We start from the raw sequence: 21,753 nt of genomic DNA on the forward strand, positions 1-21,753 counted from the left end.
ACTTTTTTCCTCCCATTTTTCCTATTATGGGAAAAGTTGTCGGTTTTTTTCCACCTCAGTCCTTACGTAAGCAAAGAATTTCCATAAGAGCTGCTCCCAAATGGACTAAAGATCCATTTCTAAGGAGGAAGTAAAGTAGCGTCAACGCATTTCTTCTGATCCAAAAAATATTGAAGCTGAACCAAAGCCTCCTGGTGTGAGATGGACCAACTGCTCAGAGTCCTGGGTGGGTTTGGTTCAGAGCACTCAGTGCTTGCACCCTTCTGCCTCTTTGCCCCATGGTAACAATAAAAGTTTAGTAAACCCCATTTTTTTTCCAAAAATGTGGCCCCTGAGTTCCTTTTCCTTTTTCCCAAGGCACAGAAGACATTACTCAGTGGATGGCACTGACATGATTATCACACTTTGGGAAAACCACAGCAAAAGGTGATGGAAGCAGACATCACAAATAAAGGCAGAAGACCCTTTTATTTCGCATAGACAAAATGCAAAGAGTGTCTCATTAAATTAATATTTAAAAAAAAAACCCAAATCAATCTCCTCACTCCACTGACATCACTCATCCTAATTAACAACAAAAAAAGAACAATCAAGGACCCATTTTCTAATTAGAAAAAAAAAGTGCAAACATGACAAAAGACTTTGTTTTTCCAAATCAATGTTCCTGTTGAATTCACAAAGAGGGTGATTTTCTTTTTTTTTTTTTTTTGTGATTTTTTTTCCCTTTTAAATCTTGTCTGATGGAACTTCCAGTTAAAATGTTTTTGTTAAGTCTCCATGCACTTCGTAGAAAATCAGTAAAAACACAAACGCTTGTGAAGATCAGAAAACTGGACTCTTTTACCCAAAAATTCAGATGTCCAGTCAGATGAAGCTCACACTCAGACAGAAAAAAAGCAAGAGAGTCTTTGCACTGTCTGTCGTTCATATTATTATTTTTTTTTGTCAAATATTTTGGCAATCTTCTTCTTTAATTATAAATATTGGAATTCAATAAAAAAAAGGTAGCTTTCATTGGACTTTTTTTTTTTTTTTTGTTTTGTTTTGTTTTTCAGTGTAAATATTTACAGCCACTGTCCAGCCATGCTCTTTTCGTTATACCAGGGTGTAAGATTTTGCGTAGGGATTGTTTCCTTTCAAGTGGCCCCGCGAGTCCAGCAGGGATTCTTGGGAGCTGCTCATTTTTGCTTGAGCCTGTCCTAGCTCAGCTCCTTCTCGCTGAGGTAACGTTGCCACAGCACCAGGTTGCCATGACTGGACATCTCTCGTGGAGGATGTCTCCATGGGGATCGGCTCCAGCACGGTGGGACGCTTCAAGGTTCGGCTTTTCTGTGGCTCCAAGCAGGCTTGCCCCAAACCCAGGTCTCTGCTCGTGCCCTGCACGCCACGGTTCAATAAAAAGTCCATCCTAAGGTAGGGTGGCAAATGCATGAGATCACCTGGGGAGGCAAAAGGGAGAAGTGAGTCTTTATTTCGGGTCGCGCGTTGTGTGGCGCTCACCTGGCGGGAGCGACTCGAGCTGGTTTGGCCCCCAAAGGGGAGGATCTGTGATCAGAATTTATGATTGATAGATTATTTGTCAGCTATTTACTGTGCTATGATTTACAGAATTGTGCAACAAATTCCTTTTGGGCAGATCCACAAGAATTCACTCCAAATATTTGTTTTCACAATGGAATGAGAAGCGCAGTGTTCTTTACATGCACTCACGGCATGAAGGAGATAAAATGAAAAGACCAGGAGCTTTTTCTCAAAATCTGAAAAGGTTTTGGTTTTCCTTTGTCAACAACTTGGAAAATGTGGAGTCTCAGTAAATTTCCAATTTTTATTTTCCACTTTAAATGGAAACCTTCACAATTCTAATTAACAAGCCCCAGTCTTGAGTAGAATGACTAAACTATTTTAAATGGAAGCAAGAGTATTAAGGCTGTAATCTTCAAGAGATTTCTGAATAAAACAGAAACATTCTTGTCCTCATATAACAAAATTTAACTGCCAACCACTATAACTGTGCTTAATTCACTAATAATTTTTTACCACTGTGAGCACCAAGATGCTGCTGGTTTTGTGGTAACAAAATCCACTGGGACTGGCACCTGAGCTCTTGCATCAACTTTCTGCTTTGTATTGTCATGAAAACCTCTTATTCATTATTTCCCCTGACTCCTGGGACTGTTAGGCATTCATGATGTTCCTTCAAGGAAATGAGAAGCAATCAGGCACATAATGACATTCCCTTCTAAAAATATTTGATGGTGTAATGTCACCTATGTATGAAAAAAAAAGCACAGTAACAGGAGCATTCAGAACAGTATTTTCCTTTCTTTACAGATCTCTGCAGGTATGGACCTGCTTTTTCTTAATGGCTGATATCAAACCCAGAGCCTCATCTACAGATGGGATGCATCCTGAATGTTTAAAGTAGGAGACTCTTGGCACCACACCACCTGTGTAGCTCTCCATGAGCTATTTACAGCAGGAGAAATTAAGGCTGACCTGTGCCAGTGGCATAAACAACAGACCAGGAAAGCAGTTCTTCATAACAAAACAATGTGTAACAATTTTGTTCTTTCTAGCCCAGCTAAAAGCTGTTCAATGACCTAAAATAAAACAGGCCCTCTGCTTTCCCACGTAAGTCAAGGCACTGTAAGTCTTAGTAAAAGACCAACAGCATCTGTCTATTTGTAATTCCAGGTTACAGACAGAGAATTGCTGAGGAGTTGCATTTGGCCAGAACCTGTGTTTATTCCTATAGAAATCCCTCAGGCACTGTCTAACACCATATGTTTTTTTCTGGATGCATCTCCAGCACAGGCTCGCAGCACGTGGTGTTTTACCCCCGTGGAGTAAGATGGGAGTATCTCAAGATGAGTCTGACACACACCGTGGAGTTGGAGGGAGAGGGGGAGGTTTGTCATGATAATCACACTGATTGCCTCTTGAGAAAGGAGTGGTGTTAACTTTAATTGGTTTTACTCCTTGGTTTGCCTGATTCTCCTACAGTACCTTTCATGCCAAGCACAATTCAAGCATGTCAGACCTGTTTCAGCTGAGACAGCAGTGTTGCTGCTGCTGCTGCTGGGGTGAAGGACAGCAGGACATGGACATGGGAGCAGGGAGGCACCAACTCACTGCACTTCTCCCCAGGCATTGAGCCAAGCTGCCCGTGGGCACAGCCGTGCTGTCCAATGCCTGCCCTGTCCCCTTGGCACCCAGACCCCTTGGTCACATCAGTTCTTCTGCTCCTGTAGTCCAGGTCCTTCCAAAATGCAGTAGTGGGGTTGGTTTGCTCCAAAGAGCATTCCCCACGAGGGGAGGAGACAGCCAGGATGGGAAGTTCTTGTGTCACTTGTTCCCCGTGGCTGTGCCTTGTGCAGCACTGCGAAATCCCGGAAAATGATGTTCTGTTCCTACCCCACTCCTCCCCAGTGGGAGAGAGGTAGGAGTGTAGGAGTGAGAGTGATGCTCCCCACATCTGCCTCTGCCCTCTGTCTAATGGAGGAGCTGGGTTTGGCTGCCTCAGGTGTGGGGGTTTCACTGTCAGGGCCAGCAAAATGCACCTCGGAGATGGCAACAGCAGGTGTGAGAGCTTTGGGACTAATTCTAATGCCAAAGTGATGACTTCTCTTGCCAGGAATGTTTAGAGACTGCTGGGGTCAGAAAGGGGGGTTTTTCTCCCACTCCCATGCTCCATTGGGGTCCCTCAGCCCCAGCAGAAGAGGAAAAATGTTCTATGTTGAACCCAGTCCTGGAGCACCTCTGCTGTGGAGATAGGAGGGGAGAGCTGGGGTTGGTCATACTGGAGAAGACCTCAGAGCCCCCTCCAGTGCCTAAAGGGGCTCCAAGACAGCTGGAGAAGAACTTCAGACAAGGGCATGGGGTGATAGGATAAGGAATAATGGCTTTAAACTAAAAGAGAGTAGGGTTAGATGGGAGATTGGGAATTAGGAATTGTTCCCTGGCAGGGTGGGCAGGCCCTGGCACAGGGTGCCCAGAGCAGCTGTGGCTGCCCCTGGATCCCTGGCAGTGCCCAAGGCCAGGTTGGACACTGGGGCTTGGAGCAGCCTGGGACAGTGAGAGGTGTCCCTGCCATGGCAGGGGTGGCACTGGATGATCTTTGCCCTCCCTTCCAACCCAAACCACTCCATGTTTCTATTTCCCACAACAGTTGGCCTTCTCTCAGAGGTGTCTGACACCCAACACTGCCTGTGAGGATCTGCCACTGCTTTGTCAACACCAGCCAGGACATTTTACACCCACTCCCTCTTTCTACTGCATTTTCTGCTTTTTTTCGGATGACTTTCCAGGAAGGAGCTGGTGTGGAGCAGCAGCTGGAGCGTGGCTCATTGGCAGCTCCCCGTGGGTACCTCACGGTGCTGCTTCTGTGCCCTTGCTGCTTCTTGAGAGCCACGGGTATCAGTGGACTACAAAATAGATGAGCATTGAACCTTGCAGAGATGGAGGCTGGTTTTCAAGCTGCTGTCTAGACATTTCTCAAGTGTATTTAGGAGCTCCGAGCTATGTAAAAAAGACCTTTTTCCCCCCCTCCTTAAATCTACATAAGAAAGCATAGTCAATAATCTGTGTAAACAATATGCAGTCATTTTACTGCAATTTTCTAAATGTCTGGGGGCAAAGTTCCAGCAGGATTTCAGTAATGAGAAACCACAGAGTGTAACTTGTTCTCCAAAGCTGGGTACTCAAAGCACAATCTCTGACACAGCTTATGCAGAGCCCTCATTATTTGATGTGATGTACACATTTTCCCATCATAAAAAGCGTCAGTGCTCCTTCTCATCTGCAAGAAGCATCTCTCCCTGCAACTGCTTGTAAAACAGGGCACATTATTAAAATCACTGGCAAAGAAAAATTTTGAGCATGGAACTTTTTCTTCTGTGCTGGGGTTGAAGCGGTCTCACAGGATGGAAAAAAAAAAGTCTTTGATTTAGAAGAACTAATGGGTTTCTGACTTGAAAACACAATCTCTGAAATGTAACCACAGGGGTTCACCTTTGCCATTCCTACATCAATTCTGAATGTATTTGTGAGCAGAAAAAAAGCTCCTTGCTCTATCTCTGGAGCTGCTTGGGAAGACTTTGGTTCTTGTCCTCTGGACACAACAGTATAGGCATTTTTTGGTTTCTTGCTATTCAGCTGAATGATGTTTTTTTGGGCAAAACATCATGAAGTTTCAGGACGGTTCATTGCCTTTGATGCTCTAATTACCTCTTTTCAGCTATGTTTGTGCCTTATTAGTAATGAAAGCAAACCTTTCAAGTGCATGAGCACTGTAAATGAGCATGTTTAATAATTCATGCATTTTGGCTTAATTAGTACAAAAGACATTCTAAAACTGCAGTTTTCTGATGCATTTTTAAAAATGGGGTTTGGACTAGATGATCTTCAGAGGTCCCTTCCCACCCTGACCTTCCAGTGATTCTGCATTTTTTTAAGAAAGGAGAATTTGCTGTATAAGAACCTTGAGTTTGTACAGAAATAATAAACAACCAGTCAAATCTGAATGCTGCAATTTAAGCCAGAGCTACCTCAGTCTTTTTTTTTTTTTTTTCCTTAATGGCCAGCCCTCTAATGAATTATTTAGGATAGTACATTGAAAAAATGTTAGTTCAAATAAATATTTGTAAACAAATGCTAAAAATCACTTACTGTGATATTTACGATAAGCAACACATTCTACCAAAAAGGGAGTATTTTCTGAGTTAATGCGACACTGAATAAAAATAATTTATCCTTATTTCAGTACAACTGAGCTGATATAAAACACTTGGCAATAAAAACAACAGACATTTTTAGCCATATTCCAGAGGTCAGCTTCAGGTGTGGGAAGGGCTTGGATGAATTTGACAGGCTACATGCAGGGCTGAATTTTTCTTGGATTTTATTCAAGATAGCTGTCTCATCTGCAGAACTAAACCAAGCTGAGAAGCACTCCTTTCTCCGAAAAGATTTACCTCATTCTTCTTCCAAATGCCAGAGAGCTTGCATGGTGTTTTTCTTTTTGCTTTCATCTACTCCAGAAAAAACAAAATTCTAAGGATTTGTGCTATTTTCAATATAAGGATCATCACAGACTGCAAAAAAAGGATGCTCTTACCAGGCTTTTACATTAGAGGTCTATGCATTTTCTCATGAATGAGAACCTCCACTAAAGCAAAAGCAATTTGTCTTCACAACACTCCAAAAGAGATACCATCAGTGAGGGTGACAGCCTGAGGGTTTTCAAGTTTTGGTTGCCATGTGGAGGAAATTCTGTGCTATTTGAGAGATTATCTCAGAAAGTTTTGAGAAGCAGAGCTGGTGACCATGACAGGGTGTTTTATTTAACAAAGGTAAAGGATGAGACTGCTTGAATAGGGCATTCACACATCCTGCTTCAAGAGGTGAGTGGGCTGAAAAAAGTTCTCAGAGATTTCTCTGGGATGATTCCATGGGATCAGAAACCATGCCAGGGTTGAGTCCCTACAGCCCTGTTATCTCAGGCAAGGTGCTGATGGAATTATGTTGATTTAGGAGAAAATTATGACCTTGTGCAGTGCTGGGGGTGTAAAAGTGCTGTGCAGATGGAGTCCCACTCTGTTGGGCACCTCTTGGCTTGTGCTGACTTTGGAAGGGGAAGCACTGATGGGATGTTGTGTTTTCCTTTGAAAGGAAGCAAAGGAGACAGAGCTGCTGATGTAGTTCCAAGCTCAGGTTTATGCTGATTAAAAAATTAGAGTTGGTTTTTCCAGCTCACTAGCACAGTAAATAAATCAGTGAAGCCCTTGCTGCTACTCACAGGCTGTTTTTGAGGACAAAGACTGCCTATAAGGGAAAACTTGCATTAGAAATGAGGAAAGAGTGGAGGGTTTGCAAGGACAAGGTGAGAGGTTTGCTGGAAAAAAAGAGTGTAAGTGATGCTCAGAGGCCTTTGTCACATCCAGAACTGACACACCATTAAAAACTTAGCAGGCAAAGCTTTCTTGGACAGCAGCAGCTTGGTCTGAAGCCAGGCTGATAGCAGCAGTAACATTTCTCACAATTGCTGCTGTCAGTGTTGGAAACCTGCTGGTGCTCCCTCCCCGTCCATCTCGTGTCCGCACTGCGCCGCAACCATCCCCTCACCTGCAGGGCTCTGCAGCACCAGGGATAAGCACACTTAATGAGCAATAAAGCCAATTATTTGCTCAGCTTGGTCCTGTGTCCTGCTCAGCCAGGAAGGGTGGGGTGAAGAGGATCAGTCCTGCACCTCCTTGCTTGGCTGATACAGGTCCCAGGATCTGCCCAGTGTGGAGCTGCCTTCCCAATTCCGTGGATAATTTTTATTTTCTTGCAGCAAAACGCCACAAGTAGAGATTAAAAATTTCTGAAGAGTGCTTTGAATGCCAGGGGTCCTCTCTCTAGAGCCAGTGTTGATCAGTAATGGAAATGGAGATGGAATTCCCATGTGCAAATTTCTGACTGGCCATATGAGTGAGAATATCAGTTCACTCTCTGTCGACAGGAGCACACCATTATCAGCACATTCAGGAGCTCACAGGCTCCTGCTGAGGCCACTTTTTCAAGACAAAAACTGGATTTAACAATCCTCTGAGGTGACCCAGAATAAATGGCAGAAGGTCTGAGAACAGCCAAGCAGCAGAAGGGGAAGGAAGGAGGAGACAGGGCACAGCTTCCTCATTAGTGAAAAAGCTGCTGTGAGAGCAGGCACGTGCCCTTCCCTTCTCCAGAGCAGCTTCAACCTCTGCTCAGGTGCCCAGGAAAAATGATTAAAGTGCTCAGCATCTGGGGGGGGTACTTTTAAAATGACTGAATGCAGGACTCATTTCAGCTGCCAGCCTGCCCTTCCTGGCTCTCTGACCCACAGCATCACATCCTCTTGTGCTTCTCTCTGTGTTTCAGCAGGCAGAAAACCACCCCACCCTTATGCTGTTTACATTTTTCACCTATTTAGGTGAAAAATGTTTAGGTGAAAAATGTTCCTATTTTTAGCTGGAGGAATCAGAATTCCCTGTCACCCCTGCGGGGCTGTGCTTTATAACTTTCTACACAAAAACTGCACCCTCATGGATGGTTTGGAGATCCATAACACCTAGGTAAATGTTTCATGTTGCAGTCTGCTAGAACCGGCATTTTCATAAAAATACTCAAAATACCAGCTGTGATTCACAGAGCAAAATAAAAACAACAGTTGCTGTTGACTACAATCGTTGGAGTTATCTCTTAAGGAACTTTAGGCTATCAGGAAATCTGTAGTTCAAGAGCCAAATTTGCTACTGCTATAAATCACTGGCTTTATTGATTTCAGCAAGACTTTAAATTGATTTCTACTTACTGGAGATTAGGTTTAAGTGACTGAAAATGAGGATTCCAACTAATGTGGATTTTTTTTTCTCTTTTTTAAAAGGTGATTCATTTTGTTATTTAGATTTAAGCCTTCTGATTCCAAGAAAAAGCCTTTGATCAAGATGTCTTAAAGCAAAAGCATGACTGATTTAGTTGAACTGAGATCATCCATCTGAACTCCATTGACATAACAGACTGTGCAGCTGCCTGAGAGGATGGCAAGAACCTTGATTATCACATTGTTACCTCTTCCTGGAAGATCTAATGGAACAGGAATTGAAGCACGTTTTTGGTTTGCATTTCTCTAAGCAGAACCTGGGTCTCTTACACAGTGCTGCACTTTCAAAAGGCCTGCCAGATGCTTTGTCCTTTCCAGCAGTAACTTTAAGGAGAACTGATGGATTTTTAAGGGCTTCTCTGACACTGAGCTGAGTAAGGAAGGAAAAATTTATTAACTCCAGGGGTCTGATATATTTAGACCCTATGGATAAGCCATGTGGATGTCCAGCCTCACAGGGCTGGTGCACCTGCACAACTGATCCCTTCCTGCTTGGATTTAATGAGGTGTCTAAGTTATAAAAACATGTAAAAGAGGCCTCACCATGTAAATCAATACCCACTCCAGGACTAAAGTCAGCAAATCTGTCAATAAATAATGAAATGGTGACAGAAAAGGTAAGGCCAGGAGTGCTCCCTTTCCGTCTGCGCCTTGTCACGCAAGCGGCTTCATGCATTTTTAAGGACGTTCTGAGACAGCACTCTCCTGCCCAGTGGCTGGGAAAACTTGGAAAACCATGCTGAAAACCTCAGTAAAGTGCCCCTGGTTAGCAAGGCTGGACTTTTAGAACTCATTTGCTGGTCCTGGGTGCAGTGAACAGAAGCTGTTCAATTGCACATCCCTTTCAGCTGGGAGTTAAATCGATGGTGGCTCCATGGAAACAGGTTTATTCCTGAGATATGCTTTGAGCCTGGAGTCAGCACAGAGGCTGGAGAGGTGAGGTGTTTTCAGAGTTCACTGGAATCAGCAGGAGCTGCTCTGTTGACCTCTCCAGGTGTGAGAAATGGATTTGTAAAGGACTCTCAAAACCTGACTGAAAACTGACACAGCCTTGCACATCTGTATGAAAAATCTGAGATAAGGTGTATTGATTTAGGAAGGCTGTGGAATAGAGATGCCATGGTTGAGAGAGAGGTTGAACTGAAAACAAGTTTCAAAAGATGGCCTTGCAAAAAGACCAGATATTTTGGAGAATTAGAACTGTGAAAGATGCATTGTAGCAAGATCATGTGGGGCAAAATAATAGGTAAATAATAATTATTTATAAGGTCCTAGTAACAGGACCTTAAAGCAGGCCTGGATCTGTTCTTGTCTGGATGGAAACCCCTGCTGCTGACTACTGACAGCAAAAATCACACACACTGTGTCCCAGCACTGTGAAGGTGATATCATTTGGCATTTTCAAAATAATAGGTGGTGTTAGAAGTATTAGCAGCACTGTGTGGCAAAAGCCAATAGACTGCAAAACATTTCTAAGGTATTGTAACCAGAAAATAGGTTGGCTTCTGCTAGAATGGCGTTGAGTTTTACATCTCTTGTGTCTCACCCTTCCACAAGACTGATAATGGAATAAAATCTTTTAAAATGCCTCTTACTTGCCGTGTCTCTGTAGAGCTGGGATTTTCCAACATCCAGGCTCTGAGCCATTCCTGTGAACTCAGGGATAAACCTGACCATGCCACAACAACAGGAGAGCAAAAATGCTGCTCATAGAGCAGGGCAGGTCTGGCTACAGCAGGAAAACCAACATCAGCACTGCCCTGCTCTCTGCTGAGTTGGGGGGGAATTTCTGTGACTCAGTCTCCCCAGGTGCATAAGTCTGAATCCCCCGAGTGGTGCTGACGAGGTGCAGCACCGCATTTTTGTTAATTAATCCCCTGGGACCAGGGGTTCTCACAGCTCTCACATTTAAATTAGGGATGCTGAATATTTCAATACTGAAATCCATCTGCAGAGCTGTGCTGTAAAGCACATACAGCTCTTCCATGGATGGCACAGACCATCACTACAGTCAGGTTAGGACTGTTAAAAACTAAAGTTTTTTTCTCTAGTGACATGATTTCCTGCTTTAATTTCCAAGAAGAGCACAAGCATGACCTTTCTTGCAGGTAAGATTTGGTTTCCATTTTCAGGTGTGGTAGTGCCAGCTCTCCTGTAGAGCTCAGATTACACTCAGGTCCTCTTGGCACAGGGAAATGACAGAGCCTGACTTAATTAAATCAGGAATGCCTGTAAATGTCTGCCAGGACCTTAAAGCAGGGCTGGATCTGTTCATATCTGGATGGAAACCCCTGCTGCTGGTTGCCTTGGGCTGGCTGACAGCAAAAATCACACATACTGTGTCCCAACACTGTGAAGGTGAAATTATTTGGTGTTTTCAAAATTAAAAATCTGGTTTTTGTAGAAGTGAGGTTCAAGTTAGGGACACTTAGAAATGTTCTAAAATATCTGTTGTGTTAATTGAAGTGGACACAGCATCTTTGGTTTGACTTGGAACTTTTGCTGGTAGTTTTAACAATTTAATATTGAAGTTACAGCTGTAAGAACAAGAAAGTAGCTGAAAATTTACTCATAAATGTAATCCGTGCTTAAGGCATAAAACCCTTCAGTAACTACAGCTCAGTCAAATGTGTTTAAAGCTGCAGACAACATGGGATGGGTAGTCTAAGAGCTGCAGCCTTTACATATATATATATATGTATATATATGGACCACAAAGCAAATAAGCCACTTTAGAAAACTAAAATTAAAGGTTTCCTTAAAGTGCAAATTTTAGTTTGGTAGAAATGGGATAAAACCCCCAAGACTATCCTGAACCAGCACAGTTTGGGATCAAAATAAAGAATAAATTAGGAAGCAACAGGAAAAGGTAATTTTGCTGCTACACACTTGTCACAGAGTCTTTGAGGAATTGGTACCACTTGTTTCTCTCCTCTAATTAAAAAGTCTCTTCCTAACACAAGTATCACTGATTCATTGGTGATAATTTAAAAAATAATTTAGATTACTTTAATCACAGACTCACAGAAGGGTTTGAGTTAAAGATCATTTAGTTTCAAATCCTTCCACTATCCCAGGTTGTTCCAAGCCCAGTCCAGCCTGGCTCTGAACACATCCAGGGATGAGGCAGCCACAGATTCTCTGGAAAACCTGTTCCAGAGCCATCAATGACTTGAATTTACATTGCAGACATCTCCTATAGTGCCTAAAATGGAACTTCCACATCACAATTGCACAGAAACCTTATAACTGATCAGCTGCCCTATTTAAACTCAAGATTCACACCGATACCATTTTCCTTTCTGAACCCAGAATATTTCAGCTTCTGATCTGAACCTGTTTAAGTTCATTTTTATTGTACTGGCATGGTTAAAAACTTGCACTCTGATCCTTCCTGTCTGCAAATCCACCAGAATAAAAACGAAAGCCAACGATATCAAGTATGTAGTCACGTCAAATTAAATGCAGAATTAAATGGTTTTCATCCCTGCAGAACATTCAGCTTTTCTCAGCTGAAGGAGAAAAAGCTCCTGATACTGCACAGAAATAAAACCTGAGACAAGATAAAGGCAATTTCCTCTCATCACTGATGTGCCATTTCTAGGATAAGCCGCAAATGGCACAGTCTATCTTTTGTGACATCCTCCTGCTTTTCCAACAGTGCAGCAGAAAATCAAGAGGTGTTCCATACACAAAAGGATTTAATATGGAAACATTAGAGATGCTCATCTAGGGGAGTAATTTCAGGATACACCACAGAAGTGTATATACAATTAACAGTCATGCTAAGAGTATTTACTGCTGTTCAAAGTGTAGGCAAGAAGGTTTTTTTCCCCCCCACTCTGTGCTTGTCCTTCTGTTTTTCCAGCTGCTTATTTTGATTTGTCTCCTTATGTACTTCTCTTTAAACTGGATCTTGGTCTCCCACTGTAGAGTCAGGATGGTGATTTCTTTGTTCTGTATACACATTATATACAGTGTGTGTACATCTATTCATATTTTTTTCATATATATTCTATTGTATTTGAAGCCAGACAGTGCAAATATAAAACCAGAACAGAAAACAACCCATATCTCAGCCTTTGTGTACTTTGCTTCATGATTTCTGAACAACAACAACAACAACAACAGAAAGGTACATAGATTCCTCTGCATCTTCAAGAAATTCAGTTTTGGATCTGGAAACCATGGAATTAGTGGAATTATTCCCCATTTTCAGTCAGGTTAATATAACAGGCATGGGGAAAGGAGGCTAAAGGTGAGCTGTCAAGAGTCCCAGCCTTTGCTGAATCCCCCATGGCCGGATTGGTATCGGATTCAGTGATGGCCACGCCGGTGGAGCTCTGTCAGCAGCTTTCCAACAAAAATCCAGTCCCTAAATAGACTCCAGTCACTGTGTCAGAGGGAAGGGACTCCTTCACCCCTGAACTCACAGGGCAGTGCTGAAGAGTTCACATCTCAGGTTATGGGGCTGACATTGGAAAAATACTGTGCGTTCCACTGCTGCCTGGTTCTGATTTTTCTCATTACGCTAAGCAGCTTATTTTTAGCTGCAGTGACTGAATTCTGGAAAAGATTTGTTTCTTGACTTGGGTGTTTAAAACACCATTTAGGCACTGCAGGTGATATCAGACTGCATTTAAGGGACCCTTGTAAATCTTTTAATAAATTACTTGCATTCTTTAGCTCAAGGCTTGTCTACATGTTAAGGCTTTGCTGTTCAATCATCAGGATTAGTCAAAACAGTGAGAAACTTCTAAATTGGGTCAAGAATGCTAATTAAGACATTTTAAAACCTGAGAGAACCTGATCATTCAGCAAAGCTGGAGAGGTTAAATCAGTATTTTTTCCTAGTTAATATGCAGTAGGTTTAAGGGCTAGACTCGGGCTGCTGGACTGAGGTACCCAGCTGTAAAAACCCAAAAAAGCATCCAAATCTGCATGGTGAGGGCTTGGTTGAGAGCAGGCCTGGCCTTGAGCTGATGTTGAAAGGCAATGTCAGCTGGCCAAATCTCCTCTGGGACATGGGGGCCAAGGGGAAGGGCTGGGAAATGGAGAGGAGAGAAATGTTCTTTGCCCACCAGCCAAAAACACAAGGACAGCAGGAGGAAAGTGCTTCCAGGGGAGCAGGGGCTGGGAGAAGGGGAGCCCCTGCTTTGTGCAGGTGGAAGGACCCAGAATGCACTCAGGTTCCCTATGGAGAGTGGGGTGTCCCTGACATCTTCATGGCTGTGAAATCAGTCCCTGGAAAATCTTTTTTTCAGAGTTTGCCTCTCCAAAAATGCCATTTGTCCCCACTCACAAGCAGGTTTCTTTCCAAAGTGGTTCCTTTCACCAGCTGAAAGTTTGTGGAGGAAGTTCTGAGATATAAAATCTTGGGATGCTTTAAGTGGATTTCCAAATCTACTAGAGATCCCTGAGAGAGATTTATTCCCTGGGATCACATTTGGGATGCTTTAGTCCTTCAGGGGTTTTACATTCATGGGATGTCTCCCCACTTTAGAGGAGGTGGGATGGTCAAAAATGACCTTGAACTTGTTTTCGGACATCAGGTAGAGAAATTGCTGGTCCAAGTCAAACAAACCCTTAAGGGCAATGTCAAACATAAGCAAAGGTTCTTTTTACTGCTGATTAGCAAGAGACAAAAATATAATTGGGGGTCTGATTTTGCAGCACCCCTGTGGGAAAGGAAGTTTCTGCAAATTGAAAGAAATGAAAATTTTCTAGATATTTCCCATTCAAGCCCTCGTCTGATGTTATTCCTTCCAAGCATGAACTCCATTGCCAGGGGATACAAGTAAGTGGTCTGTCCACAAAAAAAAACCCAGACATAAATAGTACTTGGGATGCAAAAATATCAAAATATTTCCCAGTTAATAGCAGTTCTTTTCTCCAGCACAATAATTTAGGAGTAAAGAGAAGAAAAAACCCAACAGGCTTCTTGGCTGAGGCTATTACTGAGATTTAAAATTATAATAATGGGAATCTATTTTTAATAAACTGCTCCAGCAATGTTTATTGCAGTGAAGAATAATTGTTATGATAACTCAATTTGTGAATATTATTCTTAAAACAGAAAAAAGGGAACATTATTATGAAACTCTTTGAACCTCTACAATTATATTCCATTTTTCTACATTACAGGCTTTTTGATGGCACAGTGGGAGGTGGGAAGAGAGTGCATTTCTTTCCAGTTTCTGTCCCTTTTTTGGAGGATGAGGGACTGACTCATTTGTCAACCTCACAGGTAAACTTGGGGTTACAATTGTTGAAATTTATGAATATTTATATGAAAAATTGCCTCAGTTTTGCTGTGCTTAAATGATTCCTTGAAGGCCTGATCTTACTAACCAAACTGGTAGTTAAGGACAGCTGTGGGGAGGAGAACAATAATCCAAATCCCAAACTTCTGGGAGTTTTGATGCTGAGAAAGATGCAATGAAAACAACATGTTGCCACCATTTTTACAGCTTGAAGGATTTTAACACTGCACAGGAGCTGAGAAGATCCACCTTTGTAAAGGATGGGATTTATCCCACAGCTTTAAAATCCTGCTGTGCTGGTTTTACTGCTTCAATTTTCTCTTTTAAGGTGCCTCCTGGGACACATGACTATTCTGATGGCTTCCTGAAAAATGTCACCATCTACAGGGGGTCACTTTCAAGGTCTGGGCAGATGAGGGCTGACAGCTCTGTGCAGTCCACAAAACCTCATGTGCAGGTCTGCATCCATCCCTGCACTTTTTGGAAGCTGTGCAGAGGCTGTTGTTAAGCAGGAATTCCAGTTTGCTGGGAAGTTTGTAATGTGATACTCTAAAAGGGAGAATAATGGTGGTGTTGTTGATGATGAAGCATGAACTACAAATAATCACAGAATTTCAGAATGGTTTGGGTTGGAAGGACCTTAAAAATCATCCAGTGCCACCCCTGCCATGGCAGGGACACCTCCCACTGTCCCAGGCTGCTCCAAGCCCCAGTGTCCAACCTGGCCTTGGGCACTGCCAGGGATCCAGGGGCAGCCACCAATCTGTTCTAATCTTATCTTTTCCCAAAAATCTGCTTGGGGTGCTGTGAAGATCAGAACACAAGGATGTGTGGGACATGCTTTCAAAACATCAAATGTAGGAATTAATTTTAAAAATATCTTCCATGTTCCATTTCCTGTAGCTAGGACTTTTGAAAACTCAGAGAAACTCCTGAAGTTTTTTTTTTTTAATTGAAGACTGCTTAAAAAAATGTTTTCCATATACTTGAAACTTTTGGCCTGGTGTGAGAACAATGATACACAAAACATCAACAGCTGTTTGTACCATCAGCTAAAGTGTCCTCCTGTCTAGAAGAGCTGGTTGATATTCAAGGATCACCTTCTCCAAGCTAAGTGAGCAGAAACTCAGACAAAAATTCTAGGAGCCCTCCATGGATGAACAAAAAGCTCCTGGCAAAACTCAGACACAGAGAGGGAGCACCCAAGAGGGTGGAAGTAGGCATGAAGAACCCAGTGGGAATACAGAGACACTGTCCAAACATTCAGAAATGTGGTTAGGAAAGCCCAAGCCCAGCTAAAGTTGCACCTGTTCAGGGATGTGAAAGACAACAGGAAAGGAAAAAGGAAAGGGGAAAAAAGGAAAGGAAAAAGGAAAGGAGAAAGGAAAGGGGAACAGAAAGGGGAAAGGAAAGGGGAAAGGAAAGGGGATAGGAAAGGGGAATGGGGAAAGTTCAGGAAAGTTCAGGAAAGGAAAGTTCAGGGAAGGGGAAAGGGAAAGCAAAAAAAGGGAGAGGGAAAGTGAAAAAAGGGAAAAGGAAAGGGAAAAAGGGAAAGGGAATAAAGGGAAAGGGAAAGGGAAAAGGAAAGGGAAAGGGAAAGGTGAAAAAGGGAAAGGGAATAAAGGGAAAGGGAAAGGGAAAAGGAAAGGGAAAGGGAAAGGTGAAAAAGGGAAAGGGAATAAAGGGAAAGGGAAAAGGGAAAAGGGAAAAGGGAAAAGGGAAAAGGGAAAAGGAGAAGGAAAGGGGAAAGGGGAAAGGGGAAAGGGGAAAGGGGAAAGGGGAAAGGGGAAGGGGGAAAGGGGAAAGGGGAAAGGGGAAAGGGGAAAGGGGAAGGGGAAGGGGAGGGGAAGGGGAGGGGAAGGAAAGGAAAGGAAAGGAAAGGAAAGGAAAGGAAAGGAAAGGAAAGGAAAGGAAAGGAAAGGAAAGGAAAGGAAAGGAAAGGAAAGGAAAGGAAAGGAAAGGAAAGGAAAGGAAAGGAAAGGAAAGGAAAGGAAAGGAAAGGAAAGGAAAGGAAAGGAAAGGAAAGGAAAGGCAAGGAAAGGCAAGGAAAGGCAAGGAAAGGCAAGGAAAGGCAAGGAAAGGCAAGGAAAGGCAAGGAAAGGCAAGGAAAGGCAAGGAAAGGCAAGGAAAGGCAAGGAAAGGCAAGGAAAGGCAAGGAAAGGCAAGGAAAGGCAAGGAAAGGAAAGGAAAGGAAAGGAAAGGAAAGGAAAGGAAAGGAAAGGAAAGGAAAGGAAAGGAAAGGAAAGGAAAGGAAAGGAAAGGAAAGGAAAGGAAAGGAAAGGAAAGGAAAGGAAAGGAAAGGAAAGGAAAGGCTTCAGTAAGTTTATGGTGACAACAGGAAGGCCAGGGAAATTGTGGCCCCACTGCTGAGTAGAACCTGGTGACACAGGACATGGAAAAGGCTGAGACCCTGAATGCCTTACTGGCCTCACTCTTCATGGCCAGAGCAGCCTTCAGGAATCCCAGGTGCAAGAGATCAGTGGAACAGTCTGGAGCAAGAGACTCAGCCCTGGTGGACAAGGACCAGGTCAGGGAATGCTTAAGCAAACTGGATAAATGTAAATCCATGGGCTTTGATGGAATGTGCCTAACAAGTGCTGAGGGAACTGGCAGATACCAGTGAGGCCTCTGTCCATAGTCTTTGATTGGTCATGGTGACTGGGAGAAGTGCCTGAAGACTGGAGAAAAGCAAATACCACTCCTGTCTTCAAGAAGGACAAAAAGGAGGATGCAGGAACCAAGAAGCCTCTCAGCCTCATCTCCATCCCCAGGAATTCACCAGCAAACTCCATCATTACCTTCTGTGAGTTAATTTCCAGCTTTTTCTATTGGGTGGATTAATTTCCAAATGCCCCATTTACCAAAATAAGTTTTTCTCACAGTCTTTCTTCATACTTATAATTGTTGGGAATTATTTTGAAAAACAAATAGTACTTATTGCAAACTCTGAGAACTTTACTGCACCCATAAGATGCAACAGGCAGCTGTTTGAAAAGGGAGGACAGAAATTAGGTAGAAGAGGCAGAAGTGATTGAAAGTGACATTTTCCCAGGAAGATTGAATTGGCTGAGAATAAAAGCAAAGCACCATGAAAACAGGTGAAAGTTCTCTTGAAAGAAAGGATTTACTTCAAAGAAGAATAAAGGTGTGCTGAAGCAGCACAGTGATTTATCTCAAATGTTCTCGTCTACTGGAACCAAATACCTGAAGTTTTTTTTTTTATTTCTTCGCCACGTCCTTAAATGGAGAATGATTAATTCTATTTGAATTACAAATTACCTCTGGCAAATTTCTGAAGTGGTGGGTAAAAGAAGAAAGATGCCCAGTAAGTGTTTCCTCACTGACTTAAAAATAAAAATATTGGTCTGTCTGCTACTGGTGAAAGTTCTTTCTATCCATATGTTTTGTTTAAAACCCTTCATAAAGTGACCTTTAATAATGCATTATTCAATATTTATGGGCCAACATTCAAATTGCCCCACTGGAACACTCAATTATTCTTTCAAGGTAATGAAGCTAACTATTAATTTTATAATATATTAAATTTCCTTGTTGCAAAGTAAAGCTAAAGCTAAGCAAGAAAAGTAGGAAAAAAAAAATAAAGCCATTAAAAATAACAGAGCTAAACATGACTACAAGTCTGTAAATCACTGGAGGGGCTCTAGGGTTGTTCCAGCCCTGGAAGATTTTTTACTCAAGCACAGGGACCAAATTTTGGTTCTATCTGCCCTCAAGAAAATCAGCTTTATATGGAATATATTAGAATATTTCCAAATACTATATATGCAAAAGTAATGTATTTGGAACATGAAAGGAAAGAGGGCAAATTATCTGTTAAAGAAATGATAAAAAATATCTGTTGACTGCTTGGAAGGAAAGAGTTCAGTTTTGACTTAGCTGTGAATGCAGCTGCTTCCCTTTAGCAGAGCAGGGACAAATATTTATCTTACTTCTTTGGAGTTAGAAATGAAAAATATTTCTATCTTTATCTATTTCTACAGCTCCTGGGTTTGAGGTTCTACGCTGTGACTACACAGAAATCAGCAATTTCTCCCAGTACTTTATTTCTTACTTATTTTCCCTCTTATCTATCTTTGTGACACACTAATTTCCTGCCTTGAGTATTATAACTGTCTACCTTCTGCTTGGGCTTTTTCTTCCCACATTTTTCTTCTAGCTTTCTCCAGCCAAATCCTTGATGCTTTCTGTTCAATGTTCTTGCTTTTGAATGACCCTTCCTGATCCTGCTGTCTCCCTTCCATTCCTCTGTCCTCCCAACCACTGCTTGTTATGGTGAATATTGAACAAAAGACCCTCCAGAGATTATCCATTACTCTTTTTCACGTAGATGAGCATCACTGATTGCTTTCTGTGGATCTGAGTAGCAGCACTCACACTGGCAAAATTAGATACTAAAATAAAATAAAATGAAATAAAAATACAAAATAAAATAAAATAAAACAAATCATGTTTTCAGAAAGCAAACAAATATAATTATGTCTTTTCCCCATTTGAATCCTACTCTGCTGTGTCACATCCTATATCCTGTAACAAAGACTGACAAATCTTCTCAGATTTTATAACCTGCTTGATCTCAGAGTACCACAAATAACCTGTTTGTGCTGTTGGGAACTAAAGTATCAGTAGAAACACCATGTTTGTGGTCTGGAAATGTGATTGAGTCCAAGAGTTGGATGTACCTTAAGTACCTTTGTGGGAAATTTAGGATTTCTGTATAACTGATTAACGTGATTAAGTAAATGTTGTTTATTGTTTATGTAATATAAATATTTACAGATTTTATAAATTATTAAGTATACATTTTTTGATTGGTGTTTTTGTTTTGTTGATTTGTGTTTTGTTTGTATTTTTGGAGAATATGATTGATTATAGTTTAGGTGTTTTATAGTTTTTTGTTATTTAGTTTTTATGGTCTTGGTATTTGGTTTTTTAGTCACTTCTTTTTCAATTCAGTACAATTTATGTTTCAGTAGCTTTGATGAATTCTTGAGGCTTTGATAACAAACTTAGAAGCAGGCTGGCTGGTGCACACTATGGCTTAACCCTTGTAAATACATTGCAACATACCTTCAGGCAGCAAGGAGCTGAAGTCTTAATTTTCTCCTTTTTTTTTTTTTGTTCCCTGCTGATTTAGATATCCCGAGTTTGATATTAGGTGATGTCAAAGAGAGAGAGAGTGGAACAGCTCCAGGACATCACCAAAGGGCTGTTACATGTCTGACAAGCCACAAGGCAGAAGGGACAAGCACATCTCCTGCAATCTGTCTTTATGAGCAGTTAATGAGAGCCAGCTTTTGCTCCCAAGCACGAAGCAGTGCAGTGAGACAGGGTTTATTAGAGGCTGGTTTGAGCTGGAGATGGGCAGATGCACCCACATATGGTCTTATTTATCCCAGAAGGGTCAATGGCCTGATGGCTGCAAGTGTGAGGAGTGGATTTGATGGCTCAGCCAGCCTCTTTCTGCTCCTAAATTCCCACGTTTTCTGTACGTGGGAGAATATGCTCATGTGTTTCATTAGCTGGGATTAGGATTTTAGCTTTTCTATTTTTCATGTATTTGTAATCCTGCAGTTTTTTAGTGTACAGCTCTAAACTCCATACAGAGTGTGAGCTGCTGCTTTCCCAGTTTGGTCAGACAATACAATTCCTCTTCAGGCCTGGGGATCAAGGACACCTCACTGGCTCAGGCCTTGAGAGATGGAAACAAAACTGAGTTTGTGGGGAGCAAATTTGGGGTAAATGACTTCATTACCCGAAGCTGTAATTGGAAGATTAACCTCCAATATTCAAATGGACCAAACTTATAAAAGTGTGAAAACCCATTTAATCCATTTTGGTGTAGCCCCTGGGGAGGCTTTGTCTACCCAAAATGTACCTGAAGGCTCTTCAATAAATATATCTGCTTTTTATTCCATAATTTTGTCCGTCCTCTGTTATTAGGTAGCCCCAAAAAGGCATCAAGACTGTCACCCTTGTGCCAAGAATGACACAAGAACAGATGAGGATGCATTGTAAAAAGGAAGAAAAGAAGGCCTTTATGGAAAGGACACTTTGGCTTAAATCGACTGGTACGATGCATTCTATTTGATTCGTTAATTAATAAAAACACCTTTCTCACACACCATCCTTGAGAGGAATGGAAAAGCAAAAAAAAAGCACCTGCAGATTGTTTAGACTAACAAGTTATCACATTCCTACAACTCCCTAAAAATTCTCACAAGCCGCCGTGAGAAACAATCGCCGTTTCTCTCTCCCTGACCAGGCTGGCATCCGCACAGGACAAACCCCAGTTACATCTACCAGGCGATCTCATGACCCACCCTCTCCTGCTTCCCAGCCTGGGCGTGGTGTGAAACCCTCCCTGGAGTGGGGTGACCCAAACGTTTCTCCCCGCTGCCTCACCTGGGCGGTGTGCCTTGGGAACTGCCATGTTCGTCACCCGCCCTCCGTCCTGAGGCTTGGGCGGGGACGCGGTGAACCTGCAGATGCCCGACTCGGACGGCGTGCTGGACGTCAGGCTGTCCGTGTAGTCGTTGGTCCCTGCCGTGAGCTGCTCCGAGGACGTGTCTGATATGAAGCACTCCGTGATGGTGAACTTGGCGTGCCTCAGCTGCTCTTCCATCTTGGCGTGCTCGTAGGCCCTGGCCAGCTCTTCGTACGTGGAGGAGGCACTTTCTGTGGAGACCATGCTGCTCCTCGCCCGATCTGAGCGCCAGGAATGGGAGCAATGGGAGAGAGAAAACATCTGCACAGTCCTTTTTTTTTAGGAGGAAAGCCACGAGCACGATACTTCAGCGCAAAGCAAAGAGCATTTGAAATTATCAAGGTGATTTACATGAATCTGCTTCAAATGCCTGCACAAGTGTTAGTTTAGTCAGAAACTCGACAATTACAGATAATCTAAAGTGAAGCCTTCTCCTGTGAGCAGCATTAGGTGCCTTAGCATTAAATTCATGTTTCTTTTATAAAAAACAACCTTTACTACATGGAAAATATTACTTTTTCAACAAAAAATGATTTCTCTAAATCTAAGCCTTCAAAAGGTTACGAACCCACAAACCAGATTTT

At 42.3% G+C, this 21,753-nt stretch overlaps 1 protein-coding gene across 1 annotated transcript in view; it reads right to left on the bottom strand.

Annotated features, from left to right (window-relative positions):
* Window positions 1–449: 449 nt before the first annotated feature.
* The window catches only part of DSCAM (DS cell adhesion molecule), a 446,151-nt gene continuing 424,847 nt past the window's right edge, over window positions 450–21,753 (bottom strand). The window contains exons 32-33 of the mRNA XM_053969848.1: window positions 21,088–21,390; window positions 450–1,439 (exon numbers count right to left, since the gene is read on the bottom strand). Coding sequence (XP_053825823.1) covers window positions 1,096–1,439; window positions 21,088–21,390 — 647 coding nt within the window. The 3' untranslated portion in view covers window positions 450–1,095. The remainder of the gene's footprint in view (window positions 1,440–21,087; window positions 21,391–21,753) is intronic.

The sequence above is a fragment of the Vidua macroura genome, chromosome 2 (assembly GCF_024509145.1).
Source record: "Vidua macroura isolate BioBank_ID:100142 chromosome 2, ASM2450914v1, whole genome shotgun sequence".
NCBI classification, from domain to species: domain Eukaryota; kingdom Metazoa; phylum Chordata; class Aves; order Passeriformes; family Viduidae; genus Vidua; species Vidua macroura.